The following is a 14,821-nucleotide window of genomic DNA, read 5'->3' on the forward strand; positions in this document are numbered from 1 at the left end:
TAGTTGGTAAAGATTGAGGGAAGCAAAACAGTCAAAACATATATCTGGTTCTACAGCTGTTTCTAAGGTTCCTGAGTTAAGAGATAAGTTGGTGCCAGCTGAGGGCAGGTCTTGGTGAATTTTGTCTCTAATAGCTAGAATTTTATCATTAAAGAAGCTCATGAAGTTGTAACTACTGAGAGCTATGGGAATACTTGGCTCAATAGAGCTGTGACTCTCTGTCAGCCTGGCTACAGTGCTGAAAAGAAACCTGGGGTTGTTCCTATTTTCCTCTATTAATGACGAGTAGTACGCTGCTCTGGCATTACGGAGGGCCTTCCTATAAGTTTTAAGACTATCTTGCCAAATTAAACGAGAATTTTCCACTTTGGTGGAACGCCAATTCCTCTCAAGTTTCCGCGATATTTGCTTTAATTTGCGAGTTTCAGTATTATACCATGGAGCTGACCGTCTTTGTTTTAGTATTTTCTTTTTTAGAGGGGCTACAGAGTCCAGTGTCAATCGCAGCAAGCCTGCAGCACTATCAACAAGATGATCGATTTGGGAGGGACTGAAACTAGCATAGGAGTCCTCAGTTACTTTGTGACTTGATAATGAATTTAGAGCTGATGGAATCGCATCCTTAAATTTAGCTACAGCAATATCAGACAGACATCTTGTATAGAAATTTTTGACCAATGGCGTGTAGTTCAGCAATACAAACTCAAAAGTTATCAAACAGTGGTCGGACAAAGAGGGATTCTGTGGGAACACTATTAAATGTTCAATTTCAATATCATACAGGTGCAACAAAGCAACAAAGCTGGCTATGGTCAGAGGAAAAGGGCAGCAAAATACAGTTTTTCATCTTAAATTACTATTACAAAACAAATTACAATAAAATAAAATATTAAAACCTGCCTGCACTGTTACAAACCCATCATCACTTTGTTTTATCCAGGTGTCTTACTGTATGTGATGTTCAAATCAGTGTTTCATTCCTCTTAAGCGACCACAGTCCTTAAAATAACCCGGCAGACAGGCAGCCCTGCCCCTGACAGACATTCTGACAGCCTGTATGATTCCGCTGCTCTTCCTGTAAGCTCCTTCGTCTGCATGAATCTCATCTCGACCCAGCTCATTTAAGCCTAACTCAGACGGTTGTTTTGAACCGTTCTCTTCCTATCTTTTGTGGCTTGATCTTGTTTATTGGTGTTGCAGTTTATCTGAAGCTGCTCCTTTATGAGGCCTTTAGATGTCTGTATGAAGTCTCGGCTAACTGCTGAATAGCTTATTGTCAGTAGAGCAAAGTGCTTCAGAAGTATCTCCCCAGAAGTTGTTATTAATTAGCAGGAGGAGTCTGGTAGCAGGATGATTACCGTGCCATCCTCCCTGTCAGGCTGGGGAAAGTACAGGATTACGCCTCTGTGCCAACATGCTCTTTGCTGTTCGCAACTGTATGATTACCATGGCACTAAAGTCTATGCCAACGTAAGACAATAGTGTTGACATACCAGCCTCAGCGGAGCTGTCGTCTCATATCTTCAGTACGTATTACTCTTTGGTATCTCACTCCAACAGAGCCAGCTCCGTGACACTTCCACAGGCCCTAACCCTTCGCCCATGACATACACACATGACAAGCAGAAGTTTCTCTCACACACACAGGCGCAAACACACAACTAGGCCACTTGGAGACGCCGGCTGTTGTCTCACTTGAGCTTCATTCCCATCTTAAGCAGAAAGTAACCTCTCTGTGACTCTGAGGACAATGAAACCATTTCTCCATGCTCTCACACAGTGTAACAAAATCCAAAACAGAGCAGAGAGTTATCTTCGGAAGAAATGGGCGAATGGAGGATAAAAGCAGCAAATATGACATACTGCATTGGTGATCCTAATGTTGTTTACGATCCAAAACTGGGAATGATATATCCCATACATTCCTATGATGGTCATCTATAATGGAAGAAAAATCCCCTAACAAGATTGTTGGGTAGACTTATACAACGAAAATCTTAATAAGAAAATTATACTTTACCTACATAACAATTATTTTATATAGATAGCACCATTTAGTCAACAAAATACCTGATATATTTTTATATCACTAGATGTGTTCTGTTGTAATTTTCTCAAAACAGACCTAAATTACTTTATAAATATTAGGGTGACATTTAAGGAAAACTAACTTCTCACACACAGAGGTATCATGTCTGTTAGTTTCACAAAGAAATTAGGTTATTGATTCAATTCATAATTTTCCCTCACACGGCAGACCTCTGTTGTGAACCTGCTCAGCACAGAGCAGATCCATATTTCAGTCTTACTTTTTAGTTACTGCGTGTGTTTTCCTCTCTTCAGCTCTCACCGAGCTTTGCCCTACAACCACAGACGCCACCTCTCTGGCACTCTGCCAAAAGCACTGGGACAGTGCTCTGAACAAAACTTACAACAAATAGCTGTGCCCTGCGTGTGCGGACGTGAGCCACAGTCAGATTGTGTGTGCAGAGTGCACAATGTCTGCATGCTCGCGCGTGCAAATGAATGAGACAGAGAAGGCAAATTTCGACACAAAACACTGTGGCAAAGTGCATAATGTATCAAAGTAATGAGAGTCATCTCTGCCTTTTAACATTCCGGGAATGCTGTCTCCATTTTGCAGCTCTTTGTATAAACACTCATGGCTTTAATAACTTGGGGAGCGGCGTGGTTATTGACCCAGTCGGTCACTCTCCTCCATTCCTAATCAGCAGCAGCAGTGCCTGGGGCTCAGCATTCCCAATGAGCTATCGCATTTACATCCTACAGCCCAACCACGAGTGCGGAGAGGTCAGTGGCCACAAGCTCTGTCATGCCTGCTTGGCCCAACATCATCAGCTGGAGATGATGACATCACATGTACTTTATAACACAGATCGCTTTTTGTACACAGTGTGACTGTTTAACTCTTGAAAATGTAGACAGGAAGTGACATACAGTAGGCGGGCACCCTGGAGCAAGTTGGATACAGCAGCTTTCTGTTGGAATAGTTTGTTGATTCTCTCCTCTTAATCTTCAGGTTACTACTTTGAAATTCCATCGATTGGAGCCATCAGAATCAACACGCAGGTAAGAAATATGTAGCTACTAAATACACCTATATAAATCCACCAAAAAACTGAAATTTTAAGCATAGAGCTTGTCGGTTTTAGCTATATAATTATACAGATTGTAGATTTTCAGTATTCCATAATAAAAGGACAGAAACTGGATGACTACAGAAATCTTTCTATGATAATGTCTCTGGATGCTCTGAAGTTTCAGACCTCTTTCGCTCTGTCTTTCACACACACAAACCTCTCAAACCCAGGGCCCTGCCACCCGTTACACTTGCTTGAGCCACTATGAGCTTCTAGGAAGCCCTTGGGATAACCTCATTCGAACTGTAGAAATTGACTCTGTTGACTCCTCCCCTTCTCTCCCCCCCCAGGCCCTAGTGAGCAATCAAGCCCCATAATATACTGTCAGCTATTCTGTTACCTCTGGCATATTTATATTCTAAGAACTGCCACTTACTCTTAATAGGTTTTCTTTAGGTGGGTGAGTACAGCTTTATGTATAGGCCCAGAATACACATTATTTAATCTGCCCTTCAACATCACACACTCATCACATAGTCTCACTTGACTAACATGGTAACATTCAAATAACAGATGGACCACAGATGGCCAAAGTATTATTATTCATACGTCCTGAGTCATGGGATCATGTATGAAGAGTGGAATAGTTTTGAAAATAAAAGGCCCTAAATTTGTGTTTCTGCATGGTAATGACTTATTTCATCTATTCTGGCTTCTTTGTATATGATCTCAGTGGAGAACATACTGATGATTTTACTCTCTGTGATCGTGGTCGTTACGGTGCCCAGGCAGACAGTAGCCTTTTATCAACATGCAGGTATGCTGCTGGAGTCTATATGGCTCTAGTTCCTTTGGACCACATATCTCCAGTTGCTGACTTTTCTTAGTTTCCTAGATTGTTCCAGCCAGGCGGAAAATTTCCCCCATATCCCATGAAAAGGTCTGGCTGTCAATGTCCTGATGGAATACCTCCCTGTGGCGCGTTAAACTGGACTTTTATTGAGCTAATAATAGAATAGGTTACGCCTGTCAGCACCTCACTGTTCAGGCGATGGAAAAACAAACGGTCAAAAGCATAATACTGAAATAGCTGTGTGCTTATACAGGGCGCCCCTTTTGTGTATCAAAGAAAGGTACAAGGATCAGAAACCTGTGATGGTGTTTCCCTTTTCGCTACAAAATGGATGGAAATTTGTCATCATGTAGAAACGGCTAATGCTTCTAAACTAACGTTTGACCCAGAGAGAGCTGCTGCCTTTCACTGATCCTGTTTTTACATATTGAATATGCTGATACAGAAAGGCAGACATTTGGTATTATAACTCTCCGAATTCCTGAATATGATACTGAGGAGGAATTTGGAACTTTTATAAATTGGCAGAATTATACAGTCTGTTTATTTAGACAGTAATTTAGGGATCTGGTCTTTATAATAACAGGGCACTGAAGGCGATTGTCCTGTCCCTGGCAGGCTTATTTTCCCCTTCCAAATGGTGTTGTTGCTTAATATGTCATGAGGTCACTCACTCAATAATTTTACCTAATTTTGACACATCAGCTGTTGTGCGAGGTGGCTCCTGAGAACAAAAAGAATATAGTGAAGATGATGTATTACTAGTAGACTTAACCCCTCACCTCTATTCACAATCGCTGTGGGACATTCTCACAGAGCCGGCGATGACAGTAAAGCCTCTAGGAGAATGGCCTGTTTGCGCATCGTGCCATTGACACCCTTAATGTGTTTTTAATAGCTCCTTCATAATGATGAAAAACGGCCTTGTGTGTCTCAGAACTGGAGGCTTTATGGCTCTGCAGGACCGGGATGCTGCTGCTGGTGGCCCACTGGTTTATGTGGTGACAGAGAGGAGGCCGGTCAGGGTCTTATAGTTTTATGACAGATGAACGCTGGCTCTTCCAGCACTCTGCTTTTAACGCCTGTACATGACAAGCACTATAAACGTCTGTTTGATTGTGTGTTTGTTGTGTGTGTGTTTGTGCGCGGTCTTAGCAGCATGTGTGTTTTTGCTGTCGCAGGAGTACCTGGATGTCCTGGGTCGCCCCATGGTGCTGGCTGGACCTAGAGCCAAGCAGGTGCAGTGGACAAACGTCTACCAGGATGCTCTGGTGAGAGGGACATTTTATATCATTAACCCTTACAGTAACCTTTGGTAGTGTTTTCAGAATATTTGTTCTGCAGACTAATGCAACTTTCTAATTCTGTATTTCATTATTTACTTCATCTGCTGCTTCACATGTGTAAATCACTAGCGACTATTAAAGATATTTGGGCAAATGACCTCTTAAATTTGTCCAACAGTTTCTGTTACTCTGTTTTTAAGGATAGTACAAAACGATCTTATCACAGTTTATTATTCCTAAAGACAAAATCCTGTAGGTAGTTGTTTTTATTTATTTTTTATTTATATTTCAGTTGATTTATTTGAAGCTTCTTGTGGTTATTAGTTTGGATTATAAATTATGCAATATGTAAAGAACATTTAAAACATAATAAAACTTGTTTTAAATATGTTTTACCAGGGTTTGGGCCTTGTCATCACGGGGACGATGCCAGTCTTTAACCTCACTGCTGACACTGTGAGCTCTCAGGTAAAAATAAACACAGCAATACAAGATATGGCGCTTAAAATAGCTGGACTTTTTTCACATACACAGCATGCAGTATGACTCATGCCGCAGCCCATCCTTTGTATTAATGAGTCTTTACCTTTATCATTATGTAAGAACAATGTTTTCATTGTCATTCATGTAGGCTAAGGCTACACGTGTATAAGGTTATTATAACAGAGACACGAGTTGGAGTAGCAGGAGGGTTTACTTTTTCGTCTCTTTGCTGTTGTTGACCATCATCAATCATTTTTCAACTGCGTCCACCCAGCTGATGCTCTTCCAGGCAACACCTCCCCCTTGAGGTGACAACGGACATCGCAACCACCCATCTGTAGTATCTATTATCATCCAGAGAGCATAGACACATCCAGCTTTCAGGATGCATGACCAAAGTATTTACTCTGAGCTTATCACACAGGCTTAAAGCTGTGACGCTGCCGCAGACCGACTGAGTTTAAGATACACTGTAAAATTATGGACTAATCAGATTGCACAAAAAAGTGATAAATCAAAGATGGCATGGAGAGGTTGTTAGTAATCTCACGGCACAGCTACCAGCTCTCTGTGATTCTCCAATGCCAGTGCTTCTGTGGATAATAATTACTTTTTATGTTCTTCCTACAGAATCAGCTCATCCTCGGAGTCATGGGAGTAGATATTGCAATCAACGAAATCAAAAAGAAGACACCTACATACAGAGTGAGTATGTTGTACACTCAGTATCACTTTCATATCACTTTAATTTAGGTGATTATTGAATCCCATCTCCATTCACTCTTTTTCTGTACAGCTTGGAGCCAATGGCTACACTTTTGCCATCGACCCAAATGGCTACGTGCTGCTGCATCCCAACCTGCGACCCAAAGTAGGTTCAACTACGATCATTGCCCTGCATGTGATGGGTTTACGTGTTTCTGATTCTGAAGCTAAATTTGGACGTTATTTCTACTGACTGATGTTACCCACCCACCCCCCACCCCACCCCCCGCTTCCTCTGCTTTCTCTCTCTATTCAGATCATTAACTTCAGGGAGCCTGTCACTCTGGACTTTCTGGATGCAGAGCTGGAAGACAGCAACAAGGAGGAGGTAAAAAACAAGCAAACAACCTCTCTGAAACATCATCATTACTATGAACTTAATTCGTGTTTCCTTTAATCATTTTATTTGCCACTTATCTTTCCCTTTCGTTGTATCCGTATGCCTTCTCACGCTGCATCCTCTCTCTCTTTCTCTCTGTCTCGCTCGCTTGCTCACTCGCTTCCTTTTCAGATCCGTCGACAGATGATTGATGGCAAATCAGGGCAAAGGAAAATCAAGACGCTCATTAAGTCAGTTGATGAGGCAAGTCATCAATATATGAGACTCAATCATGATCCAAAGTAGCACCTTCCTGGAAGGTGTTGTAATGAATCTGAATCACTCAGTATGTTTAGGATCTGTTGTTTCACTCCAATTATGGGAAGAGACGTGCTGAGGATCTGACGGTGTAACTTATCAGAGTATCTTTGTGGTCGTCAACAGAGGTACATCGACGAGGCCATTCGGACGTACACATGGACGCCTGTGGAGGGTACAGATTACAGGTATGTTTGAAATCAAGCCTGCATCAGCTGACCTCAGACCAAAAGGTTGCGCAACTTGAACCTGTGAGTGAAGTCCAACTTTGATATTTTTCTGTCAACCAGCAGTGTTTGTTAACTGTAGCTGCCACTATTCCACACTTGGAGCAGACTTAACCTATCACTGAATAAAGGCAACTTCCTAATTTGCCTCCTGCATTTGCATTAAGTTCATCTGTATCACCCATATTAAAGAACCATTTTTTAAACCATTTTTGATTCTCTCATAAAAAAGTCTTCAACAGCACTCTAAGCATAAAATAATTGCATATTTTATTCATCTCAAAACTTGAGGTTGCATCGTAATGACACTTACTCCTGGCCACACTCGGCAAATTACAGTTTATGATATTTAATAGTTTTACAAATGCCTGATGTGTGTTTTTTATTACATCTGCTGGCAGCGTGCCTGGTCCTGGCTGAGTCCATATGAGGCTTTCTCTGCACAATTCTATTAATATTCAACTCAAAGGGAGATTCCAGTGTATTTAACAATCCTCGTGTGTCACTGTTGTGGGCTGCAACAGTCAAATGTAACTCTAACCAGACATTCGAAGCTCTACTCATGCTTCCTATACTTTAGAGTTTAGAGCAGCACTTGGTGATGTCGGGTATTTCTTTAAATCTAAATTAGCTGTGTATTATAGATGCAGCTGTGGCTCAGTCTGAACCCGATACTGTCACAGCCTGATTTTCTATCTGTTCCAATTAATCCTCTTACTGAGTTATATTTTAGCTTTGTATGGCACCACAGATTAAGAGATGGGACATGTATTTCTGTTTTCCTCTTTAATTTCTATCTTTGGTAGAAGAGTAAATATTTAGTAACATAGAGCATTATGTAGATCAAACTAAGATGCCATAGTGAGGACATGTGAAGTCACTTGACTTCAACAGAAACTAAAACTCAAAGCTGCTCTGATCAATACTTTCATATTAACAACTTATCAAATGGCTACATGTAATATAAAGGAGATCCTCACACTGACAAACTCATCTTCTCTCCAGTTCTTTTATAGCATCTTTCAGCTCACTGTTTTGGTATTCCAAAACCCTCAAATTTACAATTTTAGTTCACTCTCACTGATCTCTCGTCAGCGGACATCTGGATTGGGGACTTGAACTTCTTGGAAAACAGTGACTGACATCATACTGCACTAGTGGGTCTAACTAGAAAAGTACAACCTAGGAAGTCTTCACTCAGTCCCTCTTTTCTGTCTGTCCTATTAAATGAAACTGCCCCACTGTGCATAATTAATAGCCCATCGGTTTATACAATACTTAAAGGTACCGTGTGCGGAGCAAGCTAGCTTGCTTAGGTAGGTGCATCTGTAATTCACGTTAACTGTCATTTTAACAGGGCTGATAATTTTGTCTAGTAAACAACAGTCTTAAAACTAAATGTTCTCACCACCTAATAAGCTTTTACAGTTTACACAGTGCCGTGGGTACGAGTCACTCTAGCCTGAATGACAGGTCGCCATGGTAACGACTTGTTACGGGACCATAATTTACTAAATGAACATCATGTTGTATTGAAGAAGACCTGAAACTAACGACTGAGACCCTCAGTAGGAAAGTGTTTACTAAGGTAATACATCAGCTAAGAAGTAGGGTCATTTTACCATTATTTCTAATGGAGCCTGACTTCTTTTTGCAACCAGAAGAGTCGCCCCCTGCTGGCTGTTCGATAGAATGCAGGTTTAAGGGACTTGCGCATTGGCTTTGTGTATCAGACCAGAAGCTTGCCACTTGTTCTGGTGTGAAAATGAAAGACATCACATGAGTAATGACATCATTTCCTCTTTAAACTGGTTGCGTCTGTGAGCATGCCCGACTGCATGTTGTTTGTATGTTGGAGACTTTATATGTGCATTCACAACGTGTTCCTGATTTTCTGCGTCTGCCTCGTTACCTCAGTCTAGGGTTGGTGCTGCCCACATATAGTGAGAACCACATCAAGGCCAACCTGAGTGACCAGATCCTTCAGGTGCAGTGTAAGTACCCGGGAATACCCAGCATCCTTCACTCTTTGTCTCTCTTTCCACTCTTTCCTCCTCTCTCTCTGTCTCTCTCTCTCTCCCAAGTATGACCTTATGCTCTTATTCAGTCCTTCCTCCCGGGTCTCCAACATCGTCATAGGGAGTGTCCAAGCGGAGTCGCCTGCCCCACCCCCCTCCCTTCTCCCCCCATCTCTACGCTCTTCGATAGGCAGGATCATACCTGAGTCCCCCGACTCCTGTACTGCCCCCTGTTCCCTCCTGTCTTCATGCTGTGCTGTAAAATGGTGATGTTTTTTCTTCACACTGGCTGAAGAAAAAAATAACTGAACTGACAGAAAGGTGAAAGCTGTGGTTTTACTGTGTTACTCAGGTGAAAATAATGGTGACCTTTGTGCTATTATTTTTTTTACCAAATGCTCTCGCCTCTTCTCAACCAAGTAATGATTCTGAAGCATCTGTGTTCAAAGTATTTGATGTTCTGAAAAACTGTGAAAACATGCATGCTTTTCACTCCTTATGATGAGTTTTATGATTTTGGGAGTTTTCCTTCTGTTATGTGTGTGAGGTTTGTTTTTTTTTTTGGATTGTATGAAATGTTTCTCGGCTTTGGAATCATTCAGTCTATAAACTCCCACACGGCCCGGGCTCAGGGCTTGTCAAATGTGGGAGTTTGGGTTTTTGTGGGTCTGAATGGGGACACATGTTGTCTCTCTCATTTTATTCTTTGTCCAGACCCCGTTATTCCCCTCTTTTCCTGTTTCATTTGATTTCATTTTTGTTCGGCCATGGTCACAATTACTGGTTTTGTCTTTGCTGTTTTCCTTTCCTGGACTTCCCAGTTTTTAGTTCCTTTCTTCCATTGGTTTTCCGTTTCCTCGTTTGCTCTTGCAAATAAGATGTTTGCTCTTCATTTCTTTTTCTCTCTTGTCTTGTTTGACTTAAATTGGTTTCTTTCTTTAAAGAAAACAATATTTTTATTCAAACAGTAATTGAATAAAATATTGTCTGTGATCCCCCCCTTCCCACCCGATTCCCTGTTTCTTTTCTTGCTCACTCCTTCTCTGATGGATCCACACAGTGCTAAACACCAAGGGCAAGTATACTCCATATTGGTCCACGTTCCCTACCTTTACTTCCTTCTTCCTACCGCTGCCTCCTTCCCACACCTCTTGTCCTGAACCTCTTCCTGCTGCCCCCTCCTCCCCCACCCTCACCTGTCCCAGCCTGCTTGCCTCTGTTCTTGCCCGTCTTGCCTTCAGGACTTCCTCCCTTTTTCCTCTTTTTCCTCCTCCTTTCCCTCCTTTTATCCTTCCTTCTCCTCTTCACCCTCTTGCTGCAGCTCAGATCCCACATCTCTCACGATGGCTCCTCCGGTCCCAAACCTCACCCTCCTCCTCACGTATCCGCTGCTACAGAAGCAAAAAAAACAAAACACCTATTGCATCTGAGGAAGACAGATATTCATGTTCTCTGTTAAAACTTGTCTTTTGCCCCCCCCCCCTCCCTCCTAATACTTTTCCTTATGTTGATATCTCCAAATGGGTTGTGTCTGCCTCCTTTCTATTTCTCTCTGTCTCTCTCTTCTTTCACTTTCTTCTTATTTTCTTTGACCGTATTTCTCTCTTTTTGAACCTCTCTCTCTCACTCTCTCTCTCTCTCTCTCTCTCTGTGTGTCTACTTCTTACAGTGTCGTTAGTTGATAAATGTCTTAACTAATTCTCAGACTAGGGCTCAGGTATTGACAGATTATACATTTTAAAAATGACTCCCTCTAATTGGTGCAATAGCTAGATCAATTTAGAGCATATTGAGCTCCACGTAAAGTAAAAGATTTATAATTATTGCCGTAACATTTTCATACTGTAGAAAATAAACACACTAATCTAAATATATTAATGTTGTAGTGTTACACCTTTGCTATGAATGTATCTGCACATACATATCATGTAAGTACTGTTATTTATTTATAGAAGAGTAAATAGGGATTTCTTGTTGTCATAATATTTTAACATAGCTAGATTTTATTTATCACCATATTTAAAAAAAATCTCTTTGTTAGTGGTAGTATCTCGTCTATAACTGGAGACGTTGCAGCCTGCAGACAGACCCTTCAGGGCTGAGCTGTGTCCTGCCCACCCAGGTCCTCCCATGTTGTCAGGTGTCAGGGTGCCGCTCGGCGCTGCGCCTGACTCCTGTGTCGTCCCTCTGTACTCCCTGTCTCCATCAGCTTGTCTCCCTCCCTCCTCACCCCTCAGTCTGCCAGGGACACGGCCCAACCCTTCCTCAGTAAACCTGACCCCGGATGTGCACGGCATTGTGGGCGGAAAACTACCTGGGCACTCTATTTTAGCTCTAAAATGAAAACGTTTCATCCCTCTGCTGTACGCAGTTACAGGTCACGGCATAATGAGAAAATAACACGTTGGATTTGTCGCAGACTCACGTGTTGAGGCTTTAATGATGGTTGATATTTTGTGCTCTGTTCTGTCTGTGCTAGATGAAATGAAGTTGCCCTTTTGACATGCCCTTCACAATGCAATGCATTTCCTCTGATTATGTGTCTCTCTGAGCCCTCTCCCCTGCCAGTCTGAGGGGTGACCACTTCCATCCCCTGCAATAGTTGGCCATGTTGATGCCTGCCTGATCTTAAGCACTCATTGTGTTTCATCTGTCTGAGAACTTGCTTCCTGACACATCACGTCTTGCAAGTCAGTTCTCAGACATCAAAAATATGTTAAATTGGAACTAAACAAATCAGAAAATGTTGTTGCAAAGTTATAAACAAAAAAGAAAAAAAAGAAGGTGTGAGTGTTTATGAAACTAAAGTCATCCATTGAGAGTCAGGTTCTATTTTAGGCACCATATTGGCTAACGCTAGTGTTCCCATGATACCTCAGTGTTGCTATGGTAAACTCCCTCCTGCGTCCCTACACCTCTGAAGAACAGCTGCTGTTTACCCACAACTCCCCACTGCTCTGCCCACCGCTCTTCCCGGATAATCTTCCCTTTTCTGTTGCAGATTTTGAATCACTGCTGCCAAACAGTTTTGAGTCTGAAGGACATGTATTCATTGCTCCCAGGTAGCCCTGTGTGTGAATGCTGTCGTTGATGGTCATCAGTTTTTGGTCTTGTCTTCATGTCTTTCGATGCACTATTGTCATTTTGTTGTTGTTATTATTGTTGTTTTGGCGCCACACCTGTATCTATCATCTGCTTTCTTGAATGATGCGTTTTGTGATGTAGAGTTGCTGTGTGGGAGTGATTGTTTTCCTTCATTTATTTTTCATTTTGATTGGTGTGTTACCTTCTAGTGACACATTTGAGAAAATTATAAAATTCATCATAACCATATTATATGATTTTTTTTTTTTGCATTTCACCTCATTAGTTACTTTCATTACAACAAATTTGGGATGCCACATCAAATCTCGTTTGCATGAAGCTACTGTGGTGCAGTATGTTTTTACTCCACAGATACAATTAGGGGTTATTGCTTTGGTTGTACAATGTAATGTAAAAAATAAAATGGATATTGGGCAACAAAATGTGTATCTAGAAAAAAAAGCAACAATATATATGAAAAAATGACTGATATTCTCTTTGCATGTGGTGTTTCGTTATCAGCCCCTCATGGCCTCCAGCTGCAGCCTGAATTCTGAAATACACTGATAAAATCACTCTTTCATTGTGACGCCCACGCTCTGCTCTCCACATTTCATTTTGATTGACAGCCTTCTTAACATATTGGAATTGAAGCTTTAAGACATGCATGCTGCACACGATAGCATCAACTAACACATAAATGGATTCATGCATCCCCACTTTGTGCTGTGTGTCCCTCTTTAAGGGACAAATAGGGCAATAAGAGTGCAAACTGCATAAACGTGTATGTTTTTAACCTCCTTTTCTCTGCGTTAAAATGCTTTTTCTGTTCCTCAGGGAGTACTGCAATGATCTGGAGCTGTCCAACAACAACACCGAGTTCCTGCTCAACTTCATCGCTCTCATGGAGAAGGTGACACCGGACTCCAAACAATGTGAGTTTCATTTCTTTTCACTCAAGCACAACAGAAGCGTTTACTTTAATGGTTGAGGTTGGCAATATTATATATTTTCCTTATTATCAACAAATCCCACAAAAGATCCATGAAAAAGCCCAAACCAACAATGAATGTATCTTCCTAGGAAAGTATTGACTGTGTACCCAAAGCCTGATACAGTACAATATCCTGCTGTAAATACTTACTGCAGCACCAAATGTATTAATCTACAGATTAAAGTCTGCATGAAATATTTGCTTCTTTTACATAACATTTCATAAAATCTATTTTATATTTGTTTGTTTTTTTTAATTAAACCAATTTTAAAGATCTTCTGCAGGCACTAAAGTGCTTAGGGCTGGGATTAAGAGACAGAGAGTTTGTTTGGTTTTTAACACCTTTAACCTTTAAAACTTAAATCGCTAAGAAAAACAAAACAAACATACATGTACAAAACATGACTGATTATTAGCATCAGTTATTATTTCTTCAGTGTCAAATGTGATAAAGCAAAATGATAACAGTCAGGGTGCATGATCATCAAAAATGGATGTATTTCAATTTGGCCACCATCTGTGCCAAAACCAAGCTTGTTCAGAGACACAGTGAGTTTCATAGATTTACCTGCCCTTACTCTAATCATGAGTGAGTTTTAGAAATCCTCTCTTAAGTTGGTGCAGGGTTTTTTTCTGGTTGCTGGAAAATCCAATATGTTCAGGGAAGAGAAATCCACATCTGATGTGGACGTAACTGATATTCAGATAGTTCTAATTTATTATGTTTGCCTAATCAACATTTAGGTGACAATTTGCTCCTTCATAACCTGATTCTGGACACCGGCATCATAAGGCAGCTGGTCGAGAAAGTGTGGAAGAATAAAGATTTGAATACGTGAGTACTAATGCCGAGGGAACTGCATCTTTAAATGTGACTCGGAGAAAGATTTAGATTTGATTCCTGTCTCTTTTCTCCATCCTGACATTTAGATATGGCTTTCTGGCCGTGTTTGCTGCAACAGACGGAGGTGTAACAAGAGTGTTTCCGAACAAGTAAGTGCTCTCCTCGTCGAGGCTGTATGTGTGGACTGCAGCTTCTCTGTAATTCTGTCATGTTTCTCACTTAATTCTGTTTTTAAAGTAGTAAGTCTTGGGAAGTCTTACATATACATCAGGAGACGTCAGAGATTTACAGCCCTTTATGTGCTCTTAAATCTCAGGGCGTCAGAAACCTGGGAGGAAGATCCTGAGCCGTTTAATGCCAGCTATTACCGCCGCAGTCTGGACAACAAGGGCTACATCTTCCGAGCTCCTTATCGAACAGGTGAAGGATGCTCTTGGTCCTGGGTTATATATCTCACACTGAGTCTTATAATGTGTTGTGGCTCTTTGTTAACAACCCCCCCCCCCCCCCCCCCCCCCCCCCCCTCCTC

At 41.4% G+C, this 14,821-nt stretch overlaps 1 protein-coding gene across 11 annotated transcripts in view; it reads left to right on the forward strand.

The window, feature by feature from the left end:
• cacna2d2a (calcium channel, voltage-dependent, alpha 2/delta subunit 2a) overlaps window positions 1-14,821 on the forward strand; it is a 191,542-nt gene that overhangs the window by 169,633 nt on the left and 7,088 nt on the right. For all 11 annotated transcript variants that reach the window (XM_046028893.1, XM_046028895.1, XM_046028899.1 and 8 more), the window contains 14 exons: window positions 3,041-3,090; window positions 5,136-5,225; window positions 5,640-5,708; window positions 6,354-6,428; window positions 6,520-6,594; window positions 6,745-6,816; window positions 7,000-7,071; window positions 7,252-7,313; window positions 9,270-9,346; window positions 12,372-12,432; window positions 13,292-13,389; window positions 14,193-14,283; window positions 14,379-14,441; window positions 14,609-14,712. In XM_046028893.1, the coding sequence (XP_045884849.1) occupies window positions 3,041-3,090; window positions 5,136-5,225; window positions 5,640-5,708; window positions 6,354-6,428; window positions 6,520-6,594; window positions 6,745-6,816; window positions 7,000-7,071; window positions 7,252-7,313; window positions 9,270-9,346; window positions 12,372-12,432; window positions 13,292-13,389; window positions 14,193-14,283; window positions 14,379-14,441; window positions 14,609-14,712 (1,059 nt within the window). The remainder of the gene's footprint in view (window positions 1-3,040; window positions 3,091-5,135; window positions 5,226-5,639; window positions 5,709-6,353; window positions 6,429-6,519; window positions 6,595-6,744; window positions 6,817-6,999; window positions 7,072-7,251; window positions 7,314-9,269; window positions 9,347-12,371; window positions 12,433-13,291; window positions 13,390-14,192; window positions 14,284-14,378; window positions 14,442-14,608; window positions 14,713-14,821) is intronic.

Source organism: Micropterus dolomieu, linkage group LG18 (genome assembly GCF_021292245.1).
Source record: "Micropterus dolomieu isolate WLL.071019.BEF.003 ecotype Adirondacks linkage group LG18, ASM2129224v1, whole genome shotgun sequence".
NCBI lineage: Eukaryota > Metazoa > Chordata > Actinopteri > Centrarchiformes > Centrarchidae > Micropterus > Micropterus dolomieu.